This window comes from Polypterus senegalus, chromosome 4 (genome assembly GCF_016835505.1).
Source record: "Polypterus senegalus isolate Bchr_013 chromosome 4, ASM1683550v1, whole genome shotgun sequence".
Lineage (NCBI taxonomy): Eukaryota > Metazoa > Chordata > Cladistia > Polypteriformes > Polypteridae > Polypterus > Polypterus senegalus.
Window position 1 is genome coordinate 80,580,654 of NC_053157.1, and position 22,518 is coordinate 80,603,171.

General features: G+C 37.1%; 1 protein-coding gene across 10 annotated transcripts in view; it reads left to right on the forward strand.

The window, feature by feature from the left end:
- Positions 1-22,518, forward strand: part of slc7a2 (solute carrier family 7 member 2) — a 324,691-nt gene that overhangs the window by 256,781 nt on the left and 45,392 nt on the right. For 9 of the 10 annotated variants that reach the window (XM_039750935.1, XM_039750942.1, XM_039750937.1 and 6 more), the window contains 2 exons: positions 784-1,175; positions 17,022-17,177. In XM_039750935.1, the coding sequence (XP_039606869.1) occupies positions 800-1,175; positions 17,022-17,177 (532 nt within the window). In that variant the 5' untranslated portion in view covers positions 784-799. Of the gene's footprint in view, positions 1-474; positions 705-783; positions 1,176-17,021; positions 17,178-22,518 lie in introns of those variants that run through there. The other variant, XM_039750940.1, reaches the window with a different exon arrangement.

Here is a 22,518-nt window from a genome sequence, read left to right on the forward strand (position 1 = left end):
ATCTAGATTCATGCAACTCTATAATGGAAAAGTAGTTTAAAAATAATGGATGAATGTTTACCAGTTTAAGTAGAAGTTTTATATTACCATTGTCGTGTTGAAAGTTGATAATAATTATTTTAAAAGTATTCTTTTTAATGAGTGATAATACTTTTGAAGATATCTTTTGGGGGTGGGGGCACACAGAACATATTTAGTTTTACTGAGCTTGCCTTGCGGTATTTATATTGAGTTAAGAAATAAACCTGATATGAGTTGGCTGTAATAATGACACTACTCCACACTGGAAAGGGCAATCAGGAATGTTCATTTAGGTCAGCTCAGGCTAACATGCTTGTTTTACCATCCATCAGGAGGCCTTGGGTGTGATAGACTGTAGATTTGAATGCCAGCAGGGAGCAAAGTATGGTGGGTGTGGTGAAACTGTGTTTCAATAAAGGGATGCTCCAAAAGCTCTGAGCCAGACCCAGAAATCCTAAATGCTTTGAACTGCTCAGGCAAAAGAATGTTAGAAATGAGAACTAATCTTTTTTGAGATGTTTCCTGCCAAAGTAAATACAATTCTGGCTCCCCGGTGTGGATTTATGTATATAATTGTCTCCTCATCTCGGTGTTTATGTTACATACTCTTTCATTGTATCCAGGCAAGGAAGAAAATGCACAATAAGCTGACTCTTTAACTTGACAAACTAAGCGTAGAAAAGGTACTTTCTATACATTTTAGAAGCTATGCCAGTGAAAGTGAAATACAATAATAACAGAATATTTCTTTTTTCCCTTCAGATTATTAAACTGCAAGATGTTACGTCGTAGAAGTATATTATCCTTTGCAAAATGCCTCATAAGGCGGAAGAAGGTGAATATGGATAACTTGGAGGACACCAAATTGTGCCGCTGTCTGACCACCATTGATCTAATTGCCCTGGGAGTGGGCAGCACCCTGGGGGCAGGAGTGTATGTGCTGGCTGGAGAGGTGGCAAAAGGAAATTCAGGACCCAGCATAGTGGTATCTTTCCTGATTGCAGCCCTGGCATCTGTCATGGCAGGACTTTGTTACGCTGAATTTGGAGCTCGGGTGCCAAAGACTGGCTCAGCATACCTCTACAGTTACGTAACAGTAGGTGAATTGTGGGCTTTTATCACAGGATGGAACTTGATCCTTTCGTACGTGATAGGTAAGTGTACTTTAAAAACTGTTGACAGTTTTTATGCTGTGATATGAAAGCATGCAGTGTCATGTGAACCCAGGCAGCACTAGGCAGTCTTATAGTGCAAAGTTTTAGTAACAAGTGCTTTTTTATAAAACAATTCTATGTTTTTCTTGTTAGATTGTTAAATTGGCATGGATACCATTCTTTTACATTTATTTCCATATTTTAAATTAATAAAACCGTCCATCCGTTTTCTAAATGTCTTGCACTGGTCAAAGTCATTAAAAAACAGGGAGAGAGAGGCTAAACAAGCAGAAACAGGACCTAGGCAGGCAACCACAAGGCGACTGTAAAAATAAAGCATGATAAAATCTAAGATACATGTAGAATACGTTAATTTAAACAAATTAATCATTAATTAAGAACAGTGGTACGGTGAAGTTTCAGTTCTGAACTTGCCTATTCCTGATTCAAGGACTGATTGCATATACAAGAAGAAAAATGTACTAGGAAGATTAGTTTCATATATATGTATATAGGGGTGGACAAAAGTAGGTTTACATTAGTGAGTATGTGAAATACAGAGTTTATTCTTGTATTATTTATTTATTAATTATTGTATTATTTATTTGTACATTGTCTTCTTTTTCTTATTATTAAGGTGTGCTTGAGTGTAGCAATCATTACCTGCTTATCTTTTTCCTTACAAACAACTGTAAACCTACTTTTGCCCACCCCTGTAAAGTTAATAAAGCTATGATGTTAAAAAAGCTATTAGAATAATCATAACCTGCATGTCTTTTTCCATATGAACAAATGTAAACCTACTTTTGCCCACCCCTGTTACAAGAATAAACAGTGTTTGGCACACACATCTGAAAGCCTACTTTTGCACACACCACTGTATAGCTGATTGTCCTTCTACTGCTTATACAGTATTTAATATACTATACAACAACAACAACATTTATTTATATAGCACATTTTCATACAAAAAGTACCTCAAAGTGCTTTACATAATGAAGAAAAGAAAAATAAAAGACAAAATAAGCAATTAAAATAAGACAACATTAGTTAACATAGAAAAAGAGTAAGGTCCAATGGCCAGGGTGGACAGAAAAAACAGAAAAAAAACTCCAGACAGCTGGAGAAAAAAAAAAATCTGCAGGGGTTCCAGGCCACGGGACCGCCTAGTCCCCTCTGGGCATTCTAACTAACATAAATGAAATAGTCCTCTTTGTAGTGTGGAGCCCGGCCGGAACCCAGGAGGACGAGAGGGGGGCTTCTGCCTCCTCCAGACCGCGAGGGGTGTCCGTCCTGGTTATGCAGGAGGCCTCGGGTAGGGGGCTTGGAAGCCCAGCCCTGTAGGGACCCGTGGCCACCGCCAGGCGGCGCTCCAGTGCCTATTTATCCCGGGAGCCCGGCCCTTCTGCCACACAGGGGTGTGGCCAAGACTAATTGCCGGGAAGCAGCTGGAGCCTATCCGGGTTCCCATAAGAGGGGCCGTAAGAGGTTAGTAAAGATTTTAGAGCTACCATGAATAGTTATTATAATGAGTTGAATATACAGAGTATCAGGATTTTGATTACAGTGAAATTATGAGAAAGCCATGTTAAAATAATGTGTTTTCAACAGTTTTTTAAAGTGCTCCACCGTATCCGCCCGGCGAATTCCCATTGGCAGGCTATTCCATATACTGTATGTATTTCATAGTGATGCTGTTTGGTCCACTGTATCAATGGAGCAATATAGTTATTTATACAAATAAAAAGCTGCTTCTTGAGATTCTTTTAATAGCTGATATGCTTTTATCCCCAAATTAAAATAAAGCTAAAATATAAATTGTGTCAGTTATTCAAATATGCACCTTCCCACATAAAAGGTAGGGAATAATTAAAAAATTAGTCAAAGTAAAGGTTTATCATAGTGCAAAAATCAAGTAAGGTGTGGTTTCATGAATCAGTGTGTTTTCACTGTTATTTCTGTATTAGTTGTTGATATTTTTACAATGAGAGTAATTAACTGATTTCTTTAAATAAATCAGGATTGTTTAGTATGTGAACATTATTACATATTTAGTGATAGGTTCTCCCTTTCACTGTTACTGTTTGGTCTGTCAGCTTTTTGTTGTTTCATGCTACAGTCCTGGAAGGTTCACTCTAATAATGCTCACAATCACAGATAAACTGCTAAATTGTTCTCTTTACAGGGACATACCAGTAGTTTTAGTTAAGCAGCTTTTTGTGTAATCTAGAACAGCACTGAGAATTAAGCCAAAATGCTTTTGAGATGGAAACCTGGGAAAACCATCTGAAGCAACTGGAGTTATGGCGTTCAGGTGGAAACAGCAACAGCAACTTCAATATCTATATATCTTATATATAAATGTCTACACGTGGAAGTGTGTGTATCTGAAAATGAGAGGTGGAGTCGGGCCAAGGGCGCCAATTCTGGGGATACACAAGCGAGGTCAGCATGTTGGCAAAACGAAACATCCGAAGAGAGAGTCACTCGCTTATCTGCTATTACAGAAGCATGGCGAGCACATCGGCAAAACGGTATCCCTTTTACTTTTCAACACGCCGCTAATACACAAGCGAGGCGAGCACATCAGCAAAATTACACCCCCGTAGAAAGACAGTCACTTAGCCGCTAATGCACAAGCGATGCGAGCATTTCAGCAAAACGAATCCTTCTAGGACAGAGATGCTCAGAGTAGTTCCTTTCAATTACCTGACATCTCTACATTTCAATATTTTTTTTCTGACAATTTCAATAGTTTCTAGGACCCCGTACTTTTTACAGCACGGCTTACACAGCTAGTTTATATATATATATATATATATATATATATATATATATATATATATATATATATATATATATATATATAAATATATCTGGATAAGATATAGGGACATCATAATGTTTAGCTAACCAAACTTACTTAATGGACTGAATGGTCTTCTTTAGTTTGTCAAATTTCTGATGTTCATACGATGCAGTGATTAGTACTGCTGCTTTACAGCTCCTATAATTCAAGTCTGTGTGGTATTTACATATTCTTCCCATGTCTGTGTGGGTTTTCCTCCCACACTTCAAATGCATGCTGTTTATATTGATCAGTCATTCTGAACTGGCACAGGATAACTGAGTGAGGGTCTGTCTCCTATCCAGGGATGATTAAGAGATGCCAGTCAGCAATATTTTCAAAAGTAGGTGCCAAGGAATTTTAATCACCAGCCACATATTGCATGTATCATAAATGAAAAATAGAACTTTGAAATAAAAAAAATATATTAGAAAATACACTGAAAATACAGTGCTTCTTAAAGATAGAAACATACTCTAATCAAATAAGAAGTACAATTAAAACTAATTGATTCTGACCTCTTGATTTCAGCAGATTTGAATCTAGTGGTCATAATCTGCGGTTATATTAAAAAAAGGTATATTTGTAGTGGAGACATTAAATCAAAATGCAAAGAATAGCACCTTTTAAAGACACAGTGACAAGCGCTCTAACTAAACTACAAAAAAAACATCTAAATGGCATATGCAAGCAATAGCTGGCTTCACCCCCGACTGCTATTTTGGGCACCTGCCCACTTTAACAAATCACTAATAGGTTTAAACATCACGCCACTGTAAAATAATAATGAAAAAACGCATCTGCTTTAAAAAAACTTGAAGCACAAAAACAAAACCTGTTATAAAAATAGACAAGAAAGTAATTGATAAAATACACAAGTATATACAAATTAAGTACATAATAAATTAGTTATATGAATCTCAAACAGTCATAGTCTCCAAAGAGGTCAACATCTGAACAACTAACCAAGGTTGCAGATCATTGTTCCCAAAATGGCCACAAAGACAATGTAACCACAGAGGCATGTTACCTTTCTACTACGTGACTTGACTACACCTGCCGTACAGTGTGGAAAAGAAGACCAACATGCATTTCCGTTACACCTTTTCATACAAAGGATACAGCTCAAAGTGCTTTACAACAGGCATGTCAAACACACGCCCAACATGACAGATCCTAGTTAGCACTGAACTTGTACAAAATGATTACTATCATTTGAAATTGAATCATTCTGCATCTTCGCCCTTATTGACTTTTCTTACTTCTGCCTTCTGACAAAAGCGTGTTTTACCATGGCATTATGGTACCGGAAACGTCATCTGCTAGTATAGCCTTGACCAAAGTTAATGAGCTGCAACGTCACAAATGAAGTGCTAGGCTGCAGCAGCGGGTAGGAGGGCCGGCCTCAGGCATGTGCAAACTATGCACCTGCACAGGGCCGCCAAATCCCAGGGGCCACCACACCAATATATATTGAATATAAAACAGAAAGAGAAAATAACGGCACAGTTGACAGCAATGTGGCCGAAAAACATTGTGTTTCTTGTTAATTAGTACGCTATATTTACTAATGTCGCAGTAAGTTATAAGTAGTATTATAAAGTCCTGCTTAATGAGAATATCATGGGCCACCACTTGGTTTTCAAATTACAGACACGCGCATATAGAAGCATGTCATGAGCAGGAGGCTGCTATGCAGTGTCCGCAACGGACGTGGCCATCCACTGTGCATAAGATACAATATAAAAATTGGCGGGCAAAGGGGCCACCGATTCTTTCTATGCCCAGGGCCGCCACGAGCCTAGAGCCACCCCGGCTAGGCTACACTACTGGCTGGGCTGCTGAGACTGGCCACTGGGCAGAACTGACCATCACGAGTAGTAATAGCTCACATATTTTCACATTTTTTTGCTCTAGTTTTATGTAGTTTTGTGCTAGTATTGTAACGAACAGTGCAAACTATAGCTGAAGATCTGAAGTGGACGCAAGAAGTTGGTGAGTTGTTTATTAACATATTTTTGTGATTTTGAGTTTGTAAAATTAGTGTAGGTCAGGTGGCTTTTTGCATATCAGCTTATTTTACAATATAAACTTTTAAGCAAACTTAGTTAAGTAAAATTTGATTTTTGTAGGATTTGTTTTCCAACTTGAATTACTGAGCAATGAATTCAGTGAGCATTTTCATGATTTCAGTTCACACAAACAGGACTTTGCTCTGTTCTCTAACAATGTTGAGAATGCGCCTGAGAATATCCAAATGGAATTGATTGAACTGCAGTCAGATTCTATTCTGAAGGCAAAATACAACAAAGTTGATGTGCCAGGCTTGTATGCTTACCTGCCACTCTCGTATGTGCATATCCGTAAGTTGGCATCGACAGACAGTACTGTCTATGTTTGGAAGCACTTACCTTTGTGAGCAATTGTTTTCGTTAATGAAAACTACCAAAACCCCACATCGCTCAAGACTTACATCCCTCATAAAAGTTGCAGCTGCACAAGATTTCAAGCCTGATATTGATGAATTGGTTACTAACAAGAGATGCCAAGTGTTGGGACAAAAGAAATAGATCTCACACTGTAAGACTCCTATATAAGCAATAAATATAATATAATGAATATCATATAATAACATAAGAACCTAGCTAAGAGGCTAAGACTCTAATTGTATGCTATTGTACGGAGAACGTATGGAAATAAATTGCATTTCTTTCAACTTTAAGCGTTACATTTTTTAAAGTTTTCAGTATTAGAAAGAAAGCTTTGTATAATATTATAATAGTATTTGTTACAGTGCGGCCCGCTGATGCATGTATGGCAGTTAAAGCGGCCCACCAATGGTAGTGAGTTTGACATGCCTGCTTTACAACATGTCAAGGAAATAGTTACAAGGTAAGGAAAAACTACTTTTAGCTCAAGGGTGAATCACATACTCAAGAACATCAGTGGAAATTAAGGGGAAGTGCATTTAAGACTGTACCTACAAAGCAATTCTTTATACAAAGAGCTGTGGGGCTCTGGAAAAAGCTACTGAGCCATGTAGTTGAAGCAGAAACCTTGATAACCTTTAAGAAATATCTAGATGAGATATTGGGACAACTTATATATTAGCTAAACAAACAGGCTTTATGAATTGAATGGTCTCCACTCCTTTGTCAAATTTCTTATGTTTTAAATTAAAATTTACAAAAGTGAAGTAATGTCACAATATTAGGGGATGTCCAGGAAACAAAATATAATAAATAACCAAAAAATGCACCAAACATCACAAAAAATGTTATAACATGGTTGAACAAAATGACATGTACATATAAATATTAATAACAGAGGTGCACCTCACCTAATGGACCTTGATAAGAACATGAGTCCAAAAAAAAGAAAAGAAAAAAGTCTACGTGACCATCATCATCAGGTCCTTCCATGAAAACCCTAAATACAAAGAGGACTGTTTGATTTATGTTAGGTAGATTGCCCAGAGGGGACTGGGCGGTCTCTTGGTCTGGAATCCCTACAGATTTAATTTTTTTCTCCAGCCTTTGGAGTTTTTTTTTGTTTTTTCTGTCCACCCTGGCCATCAGACCTTACTTCTATTCTATGTTAATTAATATTGACTTATGTTTATTTTTTATTGTGTCTTCTATTTCTCTATTCATTTTGTAAAGCACTTTGAGCTACATTTTTTTGTATGAATATGTGCTATATAAATAAATAAATGTTGATTGATTGATGAGCTCCTTTCAGTGAATGGGAACACATTTGGCAAAGAATTAATAGGTAATTAATAGTGCTTAAGTATAATAAGTACTAATAGTACATGCAATAGTGAGACCAGTTATGTTATATGGTCTAGAGACGGTGGCACTGACCAGAAAGCAGGAGACAGCGCTGGAGGTGGCAGAGTTAAAGATGCTAAGTTTTGCATTAGGTGTGACGAGGATGAATAGGATTAGAAATGAGTACATTAGAGGGTCAGCTCAAGTTAGACATTTGGGAGACAAAGTCAGAGAGGCAAGATTGTGTTGGTTTGAACATGTGCAGAGGAGAAATGCTGAGTATATTGAGAGAAGGATGTTAAGGATAGAGCTGCTAGGCAAGAGGAAAAGAGGAAGACCTAAGAGAAGGTTTATCAATGTGGTGAGAGAGGACATGCAGGTGCTGGGTGTCACAGAGCAAGATGTAGAGGACAGGAAGATATGGAAAAAGATGATCCGCTGTGGCAACCCCTAACGGGAGCACCTGAAAGAAGTAGTATATCCTGTAGTTCATTTAGGCAATGTTTTGGATGAAAGTCTTAGTTAAATTGTATAGAAGTCTTGCATGTTCGTAGATGTGCCCATCATCATGTATGCTTATTTGCATTGTTTATTATATCACATACAGTTAGATCATAAATATTTAGACTTTTTTCAAATTTTGGTTCTGTACATTACCATAATGAATTTTAAATGAAACAACTCAGATACAGTTGAAGTGTAGACTTTCAGCTTTAATTCAGTGAGTTGAACAAAAAGATTGCATAAAAATGTGATGAAATTAAAGTATTTTTTAACACAATCCCTTTATTTCATTGGCTCAAAAGTAATTGGACAAATTAAATAAATGGAAATAAAATGTTCATTTCTAATACTTGGTTGAAAACCCTTTGCTGGCAATGACGGCCTGAAGTCTTGAACTCATGGACATCACCAGATGCTGGGTTTCCTCCTTTTTAATGCTCTGCCAGGCCTTTACTGCAGCGGCTTTCAGTTGCTGTTTGTTTGTGGGTCTTTCTGTGTGAAGTTTAGTTTTCAACAAGTGAAATGCATGCTCAATTGGATTAAGATCAGGTGACTGACTTGACCATTCAAGAATTTTCCACTTCTTTGCTTTAATAAACTCCTGGGTTGCTTTGGTTGTATGTTTTGGGTCATTGTCCATCTGTATCATGAAATGCTGCCCAATCAATTTGACTGCATTTAGCTGGATTTGAGAAGACAGTATGTATCTGAACACCTGAGAATTCATTCGGCTACTTCTGTCCTGTGTCACATCATCAATAAACACTAGTGTCCCAGTGCCACTGGCAGCCATGCACGCCCCAGCCATCACACTGCCTCCACCATGTTTTACAGATGATGTGGTGTGCTTTGGATATGGATATGGATAATGAGCTGTTCCACGCTTTCTCCATACTTTGTTCTTGCCATCATTCTGGTAGAGGTTGATCTCGATTTCATCTGTCCAAAGAATGTTTTTCCAGAACTGTGCTGGCTTTTTTAGATGTTCTTTAGCAAAGTCCAATCTAGCCTTTCTATTCTTGAGGCTTATGAGTGGCTTGCACCTTGCAGTGCACCCTCTGTATTTACTTTCATTCAGTCTTCTCTTTATGGTAGACTTGGATATCGATACACCTACCCCCTGGAGAGTGTTGTTCACTTGGTTGGCTGTTGTGAAGGGGTTTCTCTTCACCATGGAAATGATTCTGCGATCATCCACCACTGTTGTCTTCCGTGGACGTCCAGGTCTTTTTGCGTTGCTGAGTTTACCAGTGCTTGCTTTCTTTATCAGGATGTAGCAAACTGTAGATTTTGCCACTCGTAATATTATAGCAATTTCTCAGATGGGTTTTTTCTGTTTTCGCAGCTTAAGGATGGCTTCTTTCACCTGCATGGAGAGCTCCTTTGACTGCATGTTGTCTGATCACAGCAAAATCTTCCACATGCAAGCACTACACCTCAAATCAACTCCAGGCCTTTTATCTGCTTAATTGATAATGACATAACGATGGACTTGCCCACACCTGCCCATGAAATAGCCTTTGAGTCAATTGTCCAATTACTTTTGAGCCCCTGAAATGAAGGGATTGTGCTAAAAAAATGCTTTAGTTGCCTCACATTTTTATGCAATCATTCACCCCACTGAATTAAAGCTGAAAGTCTGCACTTCAACTGCATCTGAGTTGTTTCATTTAAAATTCATTGTGGTAATGTACAGAACCAAAATTAGAAAAAAGTTGTCTCTGTCCAAATATTTATGGACCTAACTGTATTTATCACTTATTATATCACTATAGTCAGTTGAAGCTATTTTGCTTTTAAACAGGATACCTGCTTTAGTCAAATAGTCTTGCGTACCCTTTAGGTGCCTTTCTTTTAATAAAAGTATTGGATTTTTCTTGCAATTTTCACATATGCTTTGCTTGATATAATTGTTTGTGATTTTTACTTTTGTATCTATATTTTGACTTCTTTAAATGCTCCTTGTGTTTATTTTTTTGTAATTAGTTTCAATTCTGTTTTGACTGATTCTCCTTATTCTCCTCTTGTTGATTAATAATGTCGATACTTGCTCTTGCCTTCTCCATGCTTATGATTGGTTTCACTCTCAAAGAGTGGAGTTATGTATGAGAGCTAAAAATGAGGCTGTAGTCAGCACAGCACTACTTGTTCACTGATTTTCAGTTAAAACCGTCACTTTCATAATCTTTAGACAATCCCAGCTGGAGTCATGAACAGCTATAGCACACATGTAGTGTGACTCCTGTATCAACTCAGTCATAGTTTTGTGTAATGTGTTGTGACAAAATCAGACTGGTTTGATTTTATTCATGCACAAATGTTAGAGCTTGTCCTGCATTAAATCAATATGGCTTCTAAAACACTTTGTATGAAACCCTGTGTCATTTTCAGATAACAATGCCATTTTTTTACTAAACAGAGTTGTTGCTATTGCAGACATGCAATCAGCATTATATTAATATATACAAGGTAATCATGGTCTTCACATCTTCTACAACTCTGTGATGTGCAGTGTAATTTTCAACACTACGGTCTGCTGGGCTGTTTAAAGTTTTATTTTGTTTTTAAAAGCCAGAACATTGCAGTGACATGCTACTCAATCAAATCTATAGTAATATACAACAGATCGAACTATTTACTTTAAAATGAGTAAAAAGGATAAATAAAAACAAGGCAGAATGAAAACAAAATTCACCCCCACCCAAGAGAAACAGATAAAGGAGAGACATGAGCTTTGCTCACCAACAGGCGCTACGCGCTAGCCATTTTGCGGATCTGCCGCTTGCGTGTGAGAAAGCGAATTTACAATATAAACAAATTGTTATTTTCATGGGAATTGTTACATATGCATAATAGAACTAACTATTTTACATTACAGTGAAAAATTTACCATAGTAAAAAATAGTAAAACGTAATAAATTGACAGAAAATTATGTTTCATGTTGCGTTTTTTAATTTTACTGTAAAACTTCAATAAAAACAATTTTTTGAAGGAATTTTTCGTCAGTATGGCATTGAATTTTGATTCCATGTTTGTACTTGCATCGTTTCTTTCTCTCTAATAAATAAACCGAATTTTTCGAATGTTTGCCTTTGTGATTTGTTAATTGACATAGTAAAAGCTATTCTAATGGGAAACTGTAAATGTTTTAATATGAATGGCATATCAAGATCTCTCTTGGTGTCTAATGAAGATGTACAATACTTACATTACCTTTCTTGTCGCCTGTTAAAATTTTACATGTCAGAATTGTTCGACCAATTTTGAAAACAACTAATCTCGTCATATTGCATAGCCCATGATTCAGACATAAACTACGTAATAACATTACGATACATCCTTCTTTCAACAGTAATCCGGTCGGTGTAAGGCGGGATGGTGTTAACAGTTGTAGATATTCTACGGGATTTTGTAAGTTGATGTTTTCATCTTCTGCAATATGACCACCAACTGTTTCAGCAGAGTCTATTGAAACGTATTTAACCAATTTGCCGTGTGACTGATTGACAATTTTCGCGTTATTTCATTCATCATTTCTCTGTGCTAGGATTACCCATGTACTCATTTCTTCTGCTGATAACCCTTCGGGATGAAATTCTTCAATAAGATTTAGACATAATATGTCTTCTTTTATTGGGAACTTAAAGTAAGGAAAACGTAAAAATTTATCAGAGCTTAGAGCACAGGAACTGTGTCTGACAAAAGTATTCACACGAATGAGAGGTGAGAGAACCATTGGGCGTGGCTGAAAATGGTTGAGAGGAGGGCAGGACTTCTCAGGATTTGCTTTTATAATAGAGAGATGATAAAATAATTAATGACATGTTTATTCTAAAATAATTAAAAATTGTTAAAAATGTTTTGAACATATAGTATAAGAGAGAATTTTTTTTTCTACTCTGAGATAATGTAGAACATTGCTTACCCACTGAGTTGTAGAAGGTAGGTTGGGATACTTTCATTTGAGCAAAATAAGTCTGCATGCTAGTAGTGTGGTATGGGCTATTACAATCTATTTATGCCCATGTGCTTCAATGCCATTCATTGAGACTCCAAATATTGCTGTTAACGGATTCGGAGTGACTAGCTGTGCCAGCTGTCCAAGACAGGCTGAAATCCAAGTAATCAATGTAGACTTCAGCATACTCAGTATTAATGTTTGCAATGCTATTAGAATGCATTTTTGTAGCATGTAGTAATAAAATGTATTGCATATTTAATTCCAACAGATGGAACATCACAACCAAATTTGGAATGTAATTGTTAATAAGATGCAAATACAATGATTATATGAACATCTTTAATTATCTTAATCCTTAATATTTTCTGCAAGTTAAATACTGAATAGGTTTCTTCATTTATTAATGACTTGCTCTGTAAGATGAGGCCTGCTACTTGTTTACTGGACTTGAATTGGATGCTTTTTAAATCCTACCTTCATGACATAATCCAGGCCGTTATGACAATAGTAAACATATCCCTCTGCGCCAGCTACTTTGAAAATCAGTTCTGTGACCTGTAACCCCTTGCTAACAATCTGAACAATTTTACGCCATTCTCTCTCTTACCTTGAGAATGTTATGACCTCCTATCACCAGTTATTTAACTTGTAATAAGCTGATGGGGTCCTTTCATCTGCTTTCAGAGCACAGCATGATTGTGAAGCTGTTCAGCTTCACGTAATAATTTGCTTGTGGCAGTAGACTCGGGGCAAACCCACATATTAATTCTGTTAGGCCTTAGTGCAGCATTTGATACCGTCAGATATGATATTCTACTGTCCAGAATGAAGAACATTCTGGGTATCTTTGGCACTGCCCTAAAGTAGCTTCAGTCCTATCTCACTGATAAGCAAGAGTTTGTTAATTAGACTTGACAACACCAGGCCCAACTCAGAACCTGCAACACAAGTATCTCCAAAAGATTTTGTCTTTGGCTCTCTGCTCTTTTGTATCTACAAGCTTCACCTTTGCCATATCATTTCGTAGCTTTGGACTCAGTCATCATTTTTATGCAAATGATGCTCATATTTGTTTCATTCTTAAAACTGAAAGTTCTTCAAAGCTTTGTCAGCTCACAACTTGCCTCAGTGAAATTAAAATCTGGGTGAATGTAACTGTTTAAAATGAAACTGTAACAAAACCAAAGTCATGCTAATTCACACTAAACCTCAACTTAAGAACATGAGCTCCTTCTCAACCATCTTTGGTGATGATGTCATCAGACCTTCTTCTGGTGAGAATCTTTTTGATTTCTCCCATTTCACATTCATCACATAAAAACTTTCATACTTCCACCTCCATAACATATCCAGTGTGTGCTAATTCCTCTCCTTTTCAAATGCTAACAAACCTGTCCATAATTTTATTACTTCCTGCATTGACTACTGTAACTCAATACTGGCAGATGCTCCAGCTGGTTCAGAACTCTGCTGTAAGAGTCCTTACAAAGATTGCCAGCAGTAAGCACATAACAGCCATCCTGCTCTTTCTTTACTGGCTCCCCATGTCTTACAGTATTGAGAATATAAATCTTTTAATCTATATATACAGTATAAAATTCTTTTTGCATTTGAAACGGAAATTACGTATGACCACGCGAAACGGAAATTACGTATGACCACAGAACATATTATAATACAGGATCTAATCACTTTGTTTGTGGACGCCATTTTTATGTCGTCTTTACGAATTGTTATTATTTGTGTGAGAGTTATTTTACTGATATTGAAAAGAAGTTAACACAAACATGCTGATCTATCCCATAGAAGTGTGCCCCGCGTCGCCCTCTCCCAGCCCTCCTCTCTGGACTCCAGTGCTCAGCCGTCCACCGCCAGGCATGTTCTGACAGAGAGGTTTTATTTATTCGTCCGCGTGACTGTCGCGGAAACTGCCGCATTATAACTTTTTTTTTAATTGGCAGTACTTGATAGTAGAAGAGATGTGGAAAACAGCTTTGCGTCTTTCTACTTTTTAACTGCGCCGAGCTGTAAACAATGTGAAGACTACACCGCCTTCAGCGTCGACGGGTCGTGAGAACAAAGTGGACGCTCAGAGGTGCGGAATGTAGGGCTGCTCCGCCAGGTCGAGAGCTTCGCAGTTTCGGGCAGCGTTCTCCTTCTCGCACTGTTTGTGACACTTTGAGTGGAGTTTGAGTGCCTCGGCTCCTGGGAGAGTGGAAATCTTTGCGAATGAGAGTGATCGGCGCCATCGAAGCAAAAGTCTCTTTGTAAATTGCACTGCACGACTACTTACTGTCCCTTAATGTATGTTCAAGTCACTAAAACCCCGCAACATTCAAGGTTGCTTTTGTGATGAATTATTTTAAGAAGATGGAGGGTTTATATCTAAGAAGATGTACCGACCTCTTCATGTTAAGTTTTGGACTTGGGAATTGTTTGGACCTTCTGCCCGTTAAGCACGGAAGGACAGTGTCCACATTTCTCAGAATCATTTTTTTCTTAAATCCCAGGCACATAGTGCAAGTTTGTCAGGCAGAAATTTGCAGGGTCGCATAGAAAATGTACTTTCTATACCACAGTGGTTGTGTAGCACCTTTCACAAGGGATCTGCTACCGAGAGATGATCCAAATACATTTAAGCTGCTGTTAGTTCTACTTACCTGTTGTATTATAGCGCCTTTAAAATGTACTTTACCCAAAAGCGTTCCAGTACTGCTCAATGTATCTTTACTTCTTACATGTTAATGTTTTACTGTTTAATACTTTATATACTACATTTTATTTTTTTTTCCCTTGCACTCAGTGAGCAAAGCCACTGGGTAATCAGCTAGTAACCTATAAATCGGTATATAGCCTTGCACCAGACTACAGCAATAAACTTCTCCATCACTATGCTCCTGTTTGCGCACTAAGGTCTACTAATTCTGGCAATATTGTTGTACCCCAAACTAACCCGTGCTGTGCATGGGACTGAGCTTTCAGCTCTGTAGCGCCTAGACTTCTGAATGACCTCCATAAATTCATGAGTTAGCTAAATAGATTAATTCTTTTTAAAACAACTCATTTGCTCAGGAATGCATTTAACATACTCTGATATTCTCACCCTTCTTTCTGTTTACCCAGATGCCCAGGAATATTTGTATTTGTATTAATATGTGGGGGCAACAGACAATAGCTTTTCTACATTGAAATGTCTTCAGCACAAGTTCCATATTTGAAAGTAATTAGAAGACAACTGGTTTGCTGGTAAATTAATGGTGAATAGATATTGAATGGAACACAAAGTAGGATTTTGAACAAAATTTGTTTCATATTGCACACCAGGTGGATACGAATTCATGAATTTCTGCCAGTTTCCAAGATTTTATTGTGATATTTGCTGCCCAGTAGAAACTAAAAGTTAGCTAATGCTATGCCAGCTTCTGCTTTAGCTCTTGTAGAGCTGACTATTAGATGTTTGGCTGTTTCAAGTTCCAGATAAATCTTATAATTGAGTTGAATTTCTTCAAGAATGATCTCTATGTATTTAGGGATACTCTGGAATAGATAAGGCCACTTAGAGGGTGAACATTTTGACAGTATTGATTCTCCCTGCTTAGGAGAGATGGAGGGAGGACCATCTATTAACATCTTGTTTGATTTAATATAAAAAGAGCTTTTTAATTTAGACAACCTTTTTTGGAACAAGATAAAATGTGATGTTGTATCAATTCCAGAAATGAAGTAGCTGTTTGAACAAAAGAAAAAATTTTTATTATGTCCTTTTGACTTCAAAATGCATTCAAGTACCATGTCTGAGTTTCAAAAGGTGTGTCCTCAATAAAATAATTTCATTACTATAACATCATCACACCCGTTATTCCAAGTCGGAGTCATGGTGCACAAGAGACCTTTGCAGCATTAAGTACAGTAAGTAAGAATTTGTCCTGAACATGATACCATTTTTAAATGTAGGTCATACTCATGCACATATCCTACATACACTCAAAATCGAACAACCAGTTTGAAGTGTCCAGTTAACATAGCCTATAGTCTTTGGTGAAGAGAAGGAAAGCTCAAGTACTTGGAGGAAAATCCAGACAACAAACAGAGACAGGATGCTGTATTCCTGAAGCAGAAGCACTAACAATCCTCACTTAAGATAAATGTTCTAAAAACAGACAATGTTCTTTCAACCATTTACAGGTGTTATTTTGTAGCATGTGGGTGGTGGTGTGTTTGTATTCGTTAGTCCTGTCCATTACCTGGTTAACTCCTTACCTAGCCAATATTAGGTGTGAAGTTTACATGTTCTCATTTTCTCTGTTACTGGGTGGGTATTTTAATTTCTTTCTTCATCTCAAAAATGTGTGGAAGAATTTAATTGTGATCAAGTTGTATCTCATTCAGAGTTGCTTCATATATCAGAATCAGAACAGATTATACTGGAATAAATAGATCAAGAAAATGAATACTTTGATTCCTTAAAGGACTAGTTTTCAACTGATATTTAAATATTTTGAAAAGACTCTTCAGAGGAGTCAATGACTTACTTAATTGAAATGTTATTCTGACCATGTGAAAAAATGCATATGTCCATGTTATTGTTTCTATACCAACTTGAGTTTATTCTTCAAGACTGATGAGGTTTACTCCTGCAGTAACTGGAGTAATTTAGGAGAAACATGCTGAACTGAACATCCATCTGTCACAGGGAACATGCACTTCCATGTCCTTGCAACCTTTAATTAATTTATTTATTTTTTTAACATTCCTTAAGGAACATCAAGTGTAGCAAGAGCATGGAGTGGCACCTTTGATGAACTCTTGGGCAAACGCATTGAGCATTTCTTTGGAACTTATTTTAAAATGAGCTCCCCTGGCCTGGCTGAATACCCTGATTTTTTTGCAGTGTGTCTTATCCTAGTCTTGTCAGGTAGGTAAACAACAATATTTATTCTGTTTTTTCTTGCCATGATGTTTCTTAATGCATTGTTTTTTTTTTTTTGGTTTCTAGTCTCTTTTAAAGAATTTAGGTAAAAATAGCAAACAGATGTACAGTATTTTTATTCTTCTCATAATAAAACTGTAAGATTATGGGGTATATACCCCATACCTCCCATAAACACACATCAGATTCTAAATGTGAGATAAAAAATAGAGTTGCATTTGTTTTTGTTTAAGTGTTATAAAGAAAAAAACACCATGAACTGCAATTGCAGCATAACTGAAGTGATGCAGGACAGGAGTTAGGTATTAATATACGCTGGTGGGTGTGTGGGAGCATCAACAAGCCTGCTATGACCAAATTAAACAATTCCCCAGGATTTTGCTTGTCCATCATTGTGAAATATTGCTGGAGGTACTATTAAACAAAAACAAAAAACTTAATAGCAGAAAGGTCCAAAGTTTATCTATGTCTTCCTGCCATCTCAAATGGTGGAGCTGACCTGGCCCTTTAAATTGGTGTTTGGAGTTAGACCTCAGGAGTTCCCTTAAGCAGTCCTAACTCTGAAAATGGTCCAGGCACCTTACCTAGAAGTAGATCCTGCTTATGGTTCAAAACACCATTATGGTCACATTCATGTTAGGCAGGCAGTGTGGTGTGGTGTGGTTAAGGCTTTGCACTTCAAACCCTGAGGCCTGCTACTGACACTGTGTCACCATGAGCAAGTCACTTGACTTGCCTGTGCTACAAATGGAAAACCAAAAAAAGTGTAACCATTTATATCATAAATGTTTCAAGATACCTTGGATAAATGTGTCAATTAAATAAGTAAATGTAAATGTTAGTTTGGAATTGGGTGTGAGTAGAGAAAGGGGCAATCCTGGCAGTGTATAGGAGATAAGAAGGGAAAGTAACTGAGTGGTCTGTGAAGTGGATAAATGCTTTTGATGCCCAATATATTATCCAAGGGGAGACTCTGTATAGGTAGTCCATTATGAAAATTAGTTAGGCTGTTTTCTTGTATTTTACTTTGTATTCTCCCATAGCATGAACCCTCTCTTGTATTTTTATTTAGACGAATAATACCCCTTAAAACTTCTGAAAACTTTTTGTTTGTTTTGGGGTTGGGATTGGGTTTGGCACTGCAGAACACCCAAGACTTTATATGTAATAACTCAATATATATATAGTATATATTTAGTAAAAAATTTAGTATGAGTTAACAAAGCATTTTCAAAATGTGGCAAGGATGCTGTACTTTATACCTAAAAGTGATAAAAGTAAACCAGATGAACTGTTTCCCTTATTGTTAAACAAATGTAGATAATTGTAACCTGCAGCCTCACGGATCTCATGTACTGGGCTCAGTTCTCACATTCAGTTGTTGTGTGTCTAGAGTTTGCGTTTTGTCTCCACAGTTTATATCGACATACTCGGGTTTCCTCCCAGATCCTAATGATGTGCAAGCTAGGGGACTTAATGGCTCTAAACTGGCGTCTTGTGACTGTGAGGATGAGCATGGAACTGCATAAATGGATCCTGTGATGGACTGGAACCCTGTGCAGAACTGAGTCATGCCTTGTGCATAATGTTGCTAGGATACACTCCTGAGAACGTTACATAGGATGAAGGCACTTCAGAATTATGTCACTTTGCTTATAGTCATTAAATATCATAAATACTGTACTAATAATAATGTCAGCCGAACTGCACATTTACGCAGACAAAGGGAAAAAGAGTCAAAGAAAATAACCAATTCTGACTAACCTATGTCTGTCCCTTTGTTTTAATAGTTTGTAGTAGATTCCCATCTTACTTATATCAGTCTTAAAAGTAATCATATAGCCAAAACAATTAAGTACTTGATCTCCTTATCTTTATTCTGATTTTCTGTCTGCCGATAAGCTGTCACCCCAACTTGCTTGCCTAGAAATAGCAGACACTTCTCCAGTCTGAAATTTACTTTCAGTTCTATGCTGGATCCACTTTCTACATTAAGGCTTTACCTATGAAGTCATATGGCCACTGCACAACATCGTCTTCTTTCAGCCCACATGCATATGGCATTCCTCTTCCATGACTTTCATTTAACATGTCTCACACCAGTACAGTACATGTGTCCAAGCTACCGATTCTGTGTTATTGCCAGTAATGTTCTCAAGCTGGACTCCTTTATTGCCATTTATCACATAAGAGCCAATCAAACTTTCTTATCAAATGGGAAGATTAATTTCAAAATTTACTTCCCAGGTGTACATTTTGCTGATAAGCTGTTAAGGAAAAGCACATCTTATACTCCCAAAAGACCTCTGTTGCACTCCTAAAACACCAAGTCATTGCCATACCCAAGAGTGCTACTAACATCTAGCATCATCTTTTTTTTTAATTCTACAAGTGTATAAAGGAATAAAAGACCTCCTTTCTCTCCTGTGTGGAAGGGTTTCAAATTTTACTTCATTTGTGAGATTTTTTGCTATGATTTACAAAGAGCATTTTCACTGCATAGTCTTCAGCTCCTCAAAATAAATCCCAAAATAGGCAGCATATACAACAAGAATACAGAAATGATATAAAAATGCTGCGTGTCATTACCAAAGAATGTTGGCAATGTTTATCTTGAACCATGCATATAAAAGTCATCTTTTGTCTTTTACAGTTATGTGCAAACTACTGGTTTATTGCTTTGGATTTTTGTGGCATCTTCAGATTCTCAAGTTTTGAAATGGGTGGTGGTAAAAATGAAATTTATTATACTACCAATAAATTCTAAGAAACACAAAAGAAAACAGTAGTTTCTATAAATAATAAGGTCGCAGACAAATGATCAGGTCATTATCATCTCAAATTATCTACCTTCTCTTGTAAAACATAACACAGCCTCAGTAGATTCATTAAACACAGGATAAGATGTTGCTATCCATTACACAGACACTTACAAAAATTAATCTCAGTGTTAAAGAAGGGTTTTCAAGTGGACATCCCTCTTACTTTACATTTCATTGATTAGCCCACTATGTCCCTGGAGGTTTCAGTGACAACTTCTGGTGTTCCAGAATCGCCAAGCTCTGTGTCTACCTAATCTTTAGCACTTCTACTTTGGAGAACAGCTTAGGCCATGTCTCTTCAACCAAAGCCACTGACTACTCTATTCTGGCACATCCGAGGCAGATTTGACAGTATTAGTTTCTGCATAGTGTTTCTTCTTACACTCAAAAGATTTCATCTACTAATTCCTTCCAGGATATAGTTAAGTTGAATCGTGTACACTGTATGTACTGAAGTAGACCAGATCACTAGATCAGGCCATAATAAGGTTGAGACAAAAACTGAAAGAAACAGCCAGAAAGTCAGAAAACAGAATGTCATAAAGAAAAGCATTTGCAAAAGAAAATTGGATGACATCTAAAATCCAGTGCTGATTATAACTGCATCGCCCTGGTGACATCATGTGATGTGACTTCAGGATTATGTAGAATAGCAACTGTTACACATCTGTAAGCATTTGAGGTACAAAATAGTGAAGCCTAACAGATGTTCCAAAATAATGATAAAACTATAAAAACAAAATAGATCAATAATGACCATGCAAGTAAAAGAGCAAACTTCAAAACCTTAGTAAAACAAAGTCTTTAAAAGAAAATTATTTAAGACCAGGAAAAATGAAGAATCAAACACTACCAAACCAAAAGATTTCCAGTTATTTTATTTTAATGTATAATTCTGATTATGATTAATTAGTCAGCACCACAAAACATTTTGGGTAAGTTTTCTGATTGCACAAGGAATGATTATGTATAAATACAAAATAAAATGAAAAACTTTGAGTGAAAAGCACTTATCCATATTATTGTATTGTATATAGGGCAGCACAGTGGCGCAGTAGGTAGCGCTGCTGCTTCGCAGTTAGGAGACCTGGGTCCTCCCTGCATAGAGTTTGCATGTTCTCCCCATGTCTGCATGGGTTTCCTCCCACAGTCCAAAGACATGCAGGTTAGGTGCATTGGCGATTCTAAATTGTCCCTAGTGTGTGCCCTGTGGTAGGATGGCGCCCTGCCCGGGGTTTGTTTCTTGCCTTGCGCTCTGTGTTGGCTGGAATTGACTCCAGCAGACCCCCGTGACCCTGTAGTTAGGATATAACGGGTTGGATAATGGATGGATGGATGTATTGTATATACTGTAAATAATAATGAGTTGTGTTTCCGGCATTTAAAAACAGAAGAATGCAAATGCAAATTTAATCAAATCAAACTTTACTTGTCACATACTATTATACATACTGCAATACTTAGTAAAAAGCTTAGTTGCTAAACTCCCAAGACTGTGCAGTAGAAAGAAGAACATAAAAACAATAATTATGCGATCTGTATACAGTATAAAATGGCATCAATATTGTGCATTTTATTAATATTGTAAATATATGTAAAAAACAAAGAAAAATAATTTATATAAGCATACATAAACATGACATATGAGAACTGACACCGGCTAGCATGTAGCACTCTGCACTTTATTCATTTAGACTCCGGAAAGCATTTCCTTAAACACAGCACAGAGAAAAACATGTTTTTGGAATGGCTGGTATCACTAATAATTTACTTTGCCCTACTCCAGCATCGCTTGATTATAGATGTCCTAGAGAGTGCACACTCAGTGATGCGATCATCTGACCGTAGCACTCTTTGCAGATCCTTGAAGTCCTGCCGCGTCCTGTTTCCAAACCTGCTGGTAATACTTCTTGATGGGATTCTGTGGTTAATATGTAGAACTTCTTAAGTATCAGGAGGAGCAGTCTGAAGTGCCTTAAGGTGTCTGATATGCTTGGACCAGTTCAGGTCTTCTGTGATGTGGAAGTACCTGAAGCTTCCCGCCATCTCCACTGTAGTGTTATTAATTCTTAGGGAGTGGTAATGCATGTGATGTTTTCTGTTTTGGATGATATTAAGGATAGGACTTTTGTTCTGATACCAGTTTAATGTTGGCGGTGCATGAGATTCATAAAATCTCACATCACGTCCACAGGAAAGCAAATCTAAAAATGTTTCTGTGCAACCCATATATGAAATTGGGGAGGAAAATAAAACCAATAGATTTAATGGACTCCAGAAGCAAAATAAATTAAATAAAAAACAATTTACCCTTATATATCTGCTTGAAATTATTTTGAAATCTTTACTTTCCATCCATTATAATTATTATTATTATTATTAGTAGTAGTAGTAGTAGTAGTAGTAGTAGTAGTAGTAGTAGTAGTATTAGCCCATTTATCATTTTCAGACACTCCACTCAGTATCAGACATTACAGACCCAGACCTTAATGGATGAATCACAG